Source organism: Acipenser ruthenus, chromosome 26, assembly GCF_902713425.1.
Source record: "Acipenser ruthenus chromosome 26, fAciRut3.2 maternal haplotype, whole genome shotgun sequence".
Taxonomy (NCBI): domain Eukaryota; kingdom Metazoa; phylum Chordata; class Actinopteri; order Acipenseriformes; family Acipenseridae; genus Acipenser; species Acipenser ruthenus.
In genome coordinates, this window is record NC_081214.1 from 25,898,734 (window position 1) to 25,907,956 (window position 9,223).

General features: G+C 37.7%; 1 protein-coding gene across 1 annotated transcript in view; it reads right to left on the reverse strand.

The window, feature by feature from the left end:
• LOC131701655 (ephrin-B1-like) overlaps positions 1-7,163 on the reverse strand; it is a 65,296-nt gene extending 58,133 nt beyond the window's left edge. Inside the window, exon 1 of the mRNA XM_059000786.1 lies at positions 5,848-7,163. Within this exon, the coding sequence (XP_058856769.1) occupies positions 5,848-5,966 (119 nt within the window). The 5' untranslated portion in view covers positions 5,967-7,163. The remainder of the gene's footprint in view (positions 1-5,847) is intronic.
• Positions 7,164-9,223: the final 2,060 nt, after the last annotated feature.

Genomic DNA, 9,223 nt, shown 5'->3' on the forward strand with positions numbered 1-9,223 from the left:
CTTCCATCGGTTCCTGGAAAAGACATTCAGATGTGCTTTTAAGCTCCGGTGTGTGTGTGATAAAATGTGTGAAACGTGATCAGAACCTGTATAATGAAAGTGGGCAGGTGGGCGACTGCAGGACAAAAGCACCATTCTGCTTCTTCTTGAGGGAGCCCCTTGCGGAGAGTAAACCATGATAACCCTTGTGCTCTGAGAAGGGTTATTAAAGAGCTGAAGGTTGACGTTACCTATTTAAACTGTGACAAAGTCAATCCCAGAACTGTCCGTTTGAATCACAGAACATTGATCGGGAAGGCATAGCCAGCGTGTCTCTCCCCTGTCTCCCTCTCTTTCTCTCCCTCCCTCTCCAGCTCGCTTTATTACAATAAACTCTGCAACGTATTATACATGATGTGAGATCCGAACTGAGGCAGTCCATTTAATAAGAACGCCTAGGAGCTATGAATCCCATAGTGCTGTTACAGACAATTCAAAACAAACCCAATGCTCTAAACTACCCTCCCTTGGTTTCCCTTATTACTGTGAGATAGAGTATACAATAGCAGTCGCACACTCCGAAATGGAGCCCCTGTTATTATTAATACGTTGATTAATAATGATTATTAATCAGTTTGGTTTGCGCAACTGAAGCCAACCATGGCCTCTCATCACTTTATTTTCCCCAGGAGAGAAATTCCATTGGCCATTTTATTTTGGATTTATTTTTGGGAGATAAAAACAAATGTTCCCGGTTGTTGCTATGGCAGCTAATGGGGAAAAATATATACGATTTAACTTGAACAATTATCCCAAATAGAGAAATTACCACCATTAGCGTTGCCATTTGCTGCTTCAAATTGGGGGATCAGTAATCAGTCTCATGTGATGTACCTAACCATTTACATTACCTACTCAGCATAATTACTGCACTCGCTAATCAACTCTAAAAATGTCATCCATTTGGGATATTATATATATATATATATATATATATATATATATAGATATAGATATAGATATATAGATATATGTTTTAAATAATTATTTTTCCTATTTTGTTTTAAAGAAAACTATATGGATCAGCACTGATAATAATTCCACGCTAATATTTATTTTCTTCTTCGTCTTTTATTCTTAATTGAAATGAAACCCTGCTTCTCTTTTCATTCCATCTCCTGCTCCTTTTCATATTTAATATCAGGCCTCCAGCATATGAAGAGCTTAATTTCAAAGCAATAGTTTCAAATCAATCAAGTGTTTTTTTGTTTTTTTTCTCTCCTTCTTTCTTTCTTTGTTCCGGTGGATAAAAAGCATTTTTCATACTTCATACTTCATTAAACCTTAATATTTTGTTTAATGGGCGAAAAGTAAATATGCTAAATGTCTGAAAAGGAACATTTGGAGCCCTAAGGCTCACAGCACCGGCTCGGCACCTCGCACAGAGTTTGAACAGTTTGGTAAGGATTGGATTGTTTATTGGCTTTTGTTCCCAGGAGGGAGAGATGGCAGCAAAAAAAAAAAAAAAAAAAACACCATCCAGTAAATCTCCATGACAGACTGATACATTTTGGCTTAGGGTCCGGTGCCACTTCCGATACAGCATAGCAATAGATGACTGTCAATCCCCTCAAAAGTTATATAAAAAAATGTTATTCAAGATAGAGTTGTCATAAGGAAATACCCCACCCCTTCTGTCTATTTAATTATAAAAAGTGTCTATTTACTTATCGCAAACCACTGTACAGTAAAAATAAAAAATAAACCAACACACGCCATTTGTAAATGTATTGCAACAGGAACACTGTACATTTGCAATAACACTTGGCCTCGTTCTATTACACCCTGCAATTTTGTGGATGTGCAGAATGGCAGGCGGATTTGGGTGTACTCTCTGCTGAATTTCCATTTCAAGTCCTTTAGCCAAGTTTGCCATGCCCAGAGACATGCTGTGCAGAATTTTTGTTTGTTTTAGATGGAAATTCCTTTCCACGGCCCAACCCAAGCCTTGGGCTCACTAGTCTGGAGGCGTGAAGTTTCACTAGCACAGCTTTGAGAACCTGATCAGGGTTGAGGCTGTATAACCTTGACACAGAGTAAGAAACACAACTCCGCACACGGACTGGAGCAGCATGTTTCAGAGCTGCATACTCTACACGTTGGGCTCATTGACTTGCAAGCACATAAAGAGCAGCAGAGCAGAATCGCACAGGCTGTACAATATAAATAAATGCACGTACCTGCTCACTCAGATCAATGCTGTTAAACTACGGCTGCTAAATGGCCCAAATAACTTGGCCTATTGAAAGTGCGGGTTTATCACTGGCCCGCTACACATTTGGCATGCATAACATGTTCAAACCCACGGCTGAAGAGTTCAACAGCAAAGAAAAACATTTGGGCTCTTAAACCTTGAACCCGCACAGCAAGGCATCAAGAGAATGAGAAAATCACAGGCTAAATCTGCCACAAAAATAAATTTACATTTTACAGAGACGTGACGGGCTGATGTGCAAGGCATTAGGCTGAAAGCCTCTTTAGAAAGTGATTTAGCAGCCCTGGACCTGGGCTAGTGTTTTTCCATGTGTCTGTTCAGAGACACAGATCGACACAGTGGCGGCTGGCGCGTCGACCCACACACCTCCAAAGGCCCATTAGTATATGTGAAACCCACCATTATCTTTGCTTAGCTTCCCCAAGAACAACTTCAGTTCACACCCTGATTTCAAGTACACAGAACTATGAAGTGGGCTGCCTCTGCACTGCCTTTGACACCTACATAAATACACTGAGGCTTTCAGAGTTTAAACAAGCTCCAGAAAACAGCTCTGCTGCACACCGCAAACAGGCCAAATCAAAGCTTTAAAACCAATGCTGCTAAGGAGGAAGAAGAAGAAGAAGAAGAAGAAGAAGAAGAAGAAGAAGAAGAAGAAGAAGAAGAAGAAGAAGGCAGGATGCTTCATTTTTAAAATATAGTAACAGACATACTAGATACAGTCAATGATGGGTGTGTTTATATATAGATATAGACAAACAGACAGACAGTATACCAAGCTTCTGAATTTAGTTTGTTGAAGATATTATTAACAGGAGCACAATGGCCAATCTCCGAGCTGTACACAAGTTTCTGATCAAACTGATTGATTCTAAATCAGATTGGAAAGGACGCAGTGCATGGGATCTCATCAGAGACCTGTAATCTGCTTCACAGTAATTAAGGACCTACCCGGAGGCCTGCAATCTATTAGAGATGATTTGGGAGTGGAGACGTGGTAGAGCACAGCACTGGGTGGGATAAATAAACAGAATGCTGGTCTACTTGAAACAACAAGCAGCAACTGCTGTATAACAGCAGCAGCCGGGATCCTTACACCTGTTATTGTGCCTTATTCTACAGAGAGTCGCCGTCAAGCTCGTCAAGGCTTATGACACACACTTTTCAAGATGTGTTGGATATACACAGACTTCACTGGCGTATACACACTGCATGCATGGTACATATCGTCCCTTACAGCAGGCCTTTAGTCTTACAAAAAGGGGGGGGGGGGGGGATTTATTTTACAGAATAATCCTTGCTCTTTTTAAGAAATATGAGTCTGTTAAAAGTCAAGTTAAATATCACATTTGTGTATGTATTAATTAATTATTGTGTGTGTATATATATGTGTGTGTGTGTGTGTGTGTGTGTGTGTGTGTGTGTGTGTGTGTGTGCAAGAATATAGGTATGTATTTAACAGCTAGCCCTATAAAAATCTATTACAACTACTGTGAAATGCATTTCATTTCATGAGGTGTGTTAACATATTTACACAACGTCTTTCTTTCTTTCTTTCTTTCTTTCTTTCTTTCTTTCTTTCTTTCTTTCTTCGTATATGTTTCCATTACTAAAGTAATTTTTTGAGAGATATCTGAATAGCATGGTCATTTCATTGAAAAGAACTGTCGTTCTAGGTGGCGGATCAGGAATAGTATTTTTTTATTATTATTATTTCTTAGCAGACGCCCTTATCCAGGGCGACTTACAATTGTCACAAGATATCACATTAATAATAACGATTGTGCTGAGCTGGCTTACACAGTTATAAACTGATTGTAACACGCTAAAAACAACGGGATGAGCAAAAACTATAATAAGAGAAAAACGGCAGTCATCTGAGAAATGTTAGAATAATTATTGAGGACTGACGTATACATTACCAAATAAACTACATTTATGGGCGACTTTTTTTTGGTTAACATTATAAGGAACAAATTCTTTATTATTATTATTATTATTAATAATAATAATAATAATAATAATAATAATAATAATAATAATAATAATAATAATAATAATAATAACATGGAATTAATAATTGGCGCTATATATATACACATGTGTGCAAGAATATATGTCATATTAATTTATTAGCTAGCCCTATAAAAAAAAATCCAATTAGAAACAAAACTATTTTGTAGGTTAACAACTTTTTCTCTTTCTTTCTTTCTTTCTCTCTCTTTCTCTCTGCTATATTATGAGTGCTTTGTAAATTACAACAAGTACAGAAAATATTTGTAGATCATTTATATATATATATATATATATATATATATATATATATATATATATATATATATATATATATAAATGATCTAAAAATATATTCTTGTCTATAATATATTTAATTTTGCAAATCCGCAACTTGCTAACTTTCCTGCCCGCATCTAGAGTAGGAGAATATCTGTATATGAAAAATGACAGGACTATGGGAAATGGATAACGAATATTTTAAAATCTTCTAAAAGACTTACCAACTAAACGACATCTCAAGCACATTATTCGCTCAGTTCTTAAGAGGCTCCGTTGCGCTTTGTTACGCGTTATAACAAAATATTCTAGCGTTGAAATAATTAATACGTTACTCATTAATAATATATTACATATTGCATATTATAGTGAACGCAGAAATTAGATTCATTTATACATGATCAAAGTCAAAATAATAATTGATGTGTGTGTGTGTGTGTGTGTGTGTGTGTGTACGTGTGTGTGTGTGTGTGTACGTGTGTGTGATTTGCTAGTGAAGAAGATCCAATTTGACAACTACACTAATTAAGATGCAGAACTCATTTATTTATGTATTTATTCGTGTACGTATTTAATCATTCTCCAGTTATTCCGTTTATTTTAAGTTTTTAACAACCAACACACCACAGCTTTCTATACCTCGACATGATATGGTAAGCTTGTTCACCATCACTAAGGCAGCGGGCTACATACAGGCTACGTTTTCGGTTTATCTGCATTAGAGTCACATTATTGTGCTAAGAAGCATACGCAATGGAACGCGTAGTGCGCTGTAGCGCAACCGTCACGTACCGGTCCTGTGTGTTAAAGCGCTGGCGTGAGCCTTCAAAATGGTCCTGCGGGTACACCTGGCAGATCTTCATTAGCGCGGATTGCTGCTCGCTCGCTGCGACACTAGGTTTGCGCTTACCTGCAACGAATGAGGGTTTGTCTTGCCGTGACACAACAGCCGGTGTGGAGTGCGCTAATTTAACAACGCACGCTGACAGCTTTAGTTTCTAAAACTTCAACAATTAACACTGAAGCGCCGATACAACAGCAATATCACGATAATACAACATTTCGCTTTCGTAAATTTCAAATATAAATCCACCACGCTTAAGGTGAACGTCGATGCCATACATTTGAACATATGACCCCTAGGCGTACACTATTATAACTGGACATAATGGAAATTTCTACTCTGTATTAGATGTTTTGGGGCTTTCCTTTGCATTGTTGGGGTACCAAAAGTGTTACAAAAAAACGTATTATATGTGGGTTGTAAAGATGTTTTGTAAAACAAGGTGCCTGCTACTTACTTGTGGTTTTGCGAGCTCCAGGACACGGAATCCAAGGTTTTTGCTAAAGGCATGGGCACCCTGCACAGTGTAATGAAAAGCCCCAGATAATACCTCCAGAGACACTTCGTATCGGCCATTCTCACTGCGGTGTGTTTCCAAATGGACTGCGATTCGACGAATGGATACACAAAGTTATATCGCGTTAATCCCGCTGTTTGTTTCGGTTAAATCTCCAGCTGGGTCGAAGCCGAAATCACAAATGGATGTCGATCTCCTCGAATAATGCTCGTAAACCTCCAAGCGTCCTTGTTTTGCATGTGTGTACTTTCCTGACAGTTAATCGCTCATCTCAGTGTTCAAACTACGGGGCATAGCTAATGCCATCAGATTGGTGAGGTATGGAAAGCAGAATCGATCTTTCACCACCATGCAATTACATACAGGTCTTCCAAACGCCTTTATTTTCTCTTCGATCTGTCATTGAAAGAAACAAAAACTGTCCGGTTGACTAGTGTATTACCAAAACACAAGAAGTCAATGTACCTGATGATGCGTTCTTTGTAAGTCCCTTTACTGCGGTCGAGCGCCCAGGTAATGTAATCTATCTAGGCGCTTAGTGCTGTTAATTTTAGTTGTGGTGTTTTCGACCACAAAACAACTTTCTCGCTTTCAGCTTTCTTATTCTTTTCTTTAGAAACGCGTCTTTATTCCGTGGGCGCTACCAGTAGCAGTATTGGTTCCTTTTAAACTGGTAAACATCCAGTCCGCTGTGTCAAGCACGGGACACACACACAAATGCACAAGTCAAGAAAAGTCCATGTACTCTGTTTCCTAAAAGTCCAAAGTCCTTCAACGAGGTATTCTCCTGAATTATTCTGCCTATCCAGAACAGCCCCGATGCTTTTCAACAGATCCTTGCAGATCCCCGTGTAATTAAACTCCTATGGTTGGATTTTGTCTCAAAAAATACCTCCGTCTTGTTTTGTGCATTACTCGTGTGTGAAATCTTCTAAATTCATCATTCCAAGTGACCGTGTTGTAGTTTCGTTTTCTTTTTTTCCAGTTTAAGAAGGCTGACGGTGAGTTGTTGTATGTTGTATCAGTCTGATGTGCAGTACAGTCGGATTACAGACTCGTTTCGGTGAGTGCTCGCTCTCCTGTGCCTTGAATATGATACACTCACTGCATACTTTCCAGCATCTCTCAAACTGCGCCCCTCCTCGCTTAAGCGGCTAGTGTAATGTGATTCTCAGGCAAGCAAAGGGCAGCCTCAGCCTCCCGACCAATCAAAAAATAGCTCTCAGGGTCCTAATCCCAAAGCCAGCATTACAAATCCAAAGCTACATTGAGTAGTGCATGCTATCCCGGTAGAGGAGAGCCTATTTATTCTGCGAGGTATTATTTTTAAACCAGGGTCTGTAAATGTGTTTCTATACCGCTAATTAGCAGCATATGATTCTAATTTTAGGGTTGGCACTTTCTGCCAGATTTGCAGGAGTAAGGTATCTTTGTAAATCGGTAGCCCGCCACCTATCACACGTAACTTATTTAAGTTTAAAACAGTTTTTTTTTCTCTCAGTTGTCATTCATAATGTGATATATTTTTACCTGACTGCCCTTAAAAACAGACATGTTGTGTTATTCCCTTTTCCAGTTATAGTCTACTGTTTTACTCAAAACTCACTTCGCTTAAACTAAAGTTCCCAGTTATACTGAAATCGAATGGACCATATACCAAAACCAATGCATAACCTAATGCAGTATGTTATTTTATAATAATAATAATAATAATAATAATAATAATAATAATAATAATAATAATAGTGGAAGATTTAAGACCAAGCCCGTTATATCAATGTCAAAAGTTTTGTGAAAACAAATGATTATAAGAAATAGATTGTGTAGAGATCTAAATATAATGTATTGATTTAAATGTTATTTTATTTACACTAACAGGCGCTTGTGTGTGCGTGTGTGTTTTCCTTTACGTAAATACATTTTCCACATAGAAAAACATATTTTAACAGCATCTTGTCCAGGAACGTTTTCATAACCTCCGAAACCCGTCTTTATAGTTTGCGGTTTTAATGCAGTAATTAAATAATAACGTGTTAGAGAAATATAGGCGTGAATCTGCATGCAGTAGCTACATGTGACTACTATATTAATGAAGCACTAGCTGTATTGAAGCCACGTTATTTATTGAAGTGTTTGTGTGTTAGGTGAAATGCATAAAAGCGCAAGTACTGTATACTGATAATGGCAATATGGCAATACAGTTCAAATGGGACGGGTTTAAGAATGGAATGTCTTTTTAAAACCCACGGCAGAATCTCTTGGATGTGGGGTGAAATCGTTTTGATCTGGAATTGAAATGTAACTCCTGTACACAAGGAACACAAACTCGCTTTGTTTTCAGCGAATCACCCCGATTAAACCTGTTAAATAACACTTCAAATGAGTAATGAGTATGAACAGACTACGCTGCGTCTCTAAACACCGGGAACATCAGTCCAGGCGTCCTTTTAAACTAATGTAGTATTTTGGTAATACTTTTTTTGTTGTTTTTTAATTTTTTTTCACAGGTACCTAGAATGCAGGTATCATACATTCTAAGGGCACCTGTGGCGGATAAGAGCATTGGTGTTGAACTACATGTCTTAACCAACCACACTGTGTATATTTCAACACAACTTGTTCTATAGTGTCCAACAACAACAGTACTGACACATGTATCGGCCTACAGTACAATAATCCACAATCCTGTTTACTGTGTGTATATATACATATATATAGGCTACCATAAACAATATGGTTATATGTATTTTTGTTTTACCTATAATATTCTTATATTCTTCCATAAGCAACATTAAGGAACATTAAAACTGTAAATGTATCTAAGCTATACATTTAAAAGCATACCTCACGCTTTTCTCTTGTCTCACACACAAACTTGGAGAAGTGAATCTCTGAAAGTTGTTTTTTTTGTGTGTGTGAATCACTATCGCCATCTACTGGCAGTCTCAAGGCTGAAACTCGGAGTTGTTATTATTTTGGAATCTTGAAAAAACAATACTGTGACATAAGTCTTCTGTTTGTTTGTTTGTTTGATTATTAACCTAAGCATTTGTTTTAAAATAAAAAGGGTAACAAAGAGACGCAAAAGTAAAGAGCAAAACATTTAGTTAAATCAAATCATGTATTGATGGTAGATGGAAGATGGTAGATGGGAACATGGAAGATTACATACAGTTTGGGCCTTTTACTATAAACAATATAAAACCTCATGAGTTTATAAAGCTCGTAATTAGCTTACTGGAACCATATCAAATTCAAAATGTGCCATTAACATCCAGTTCATGAGGCTGTGTCCCAACTCGAGAGCATGATATTC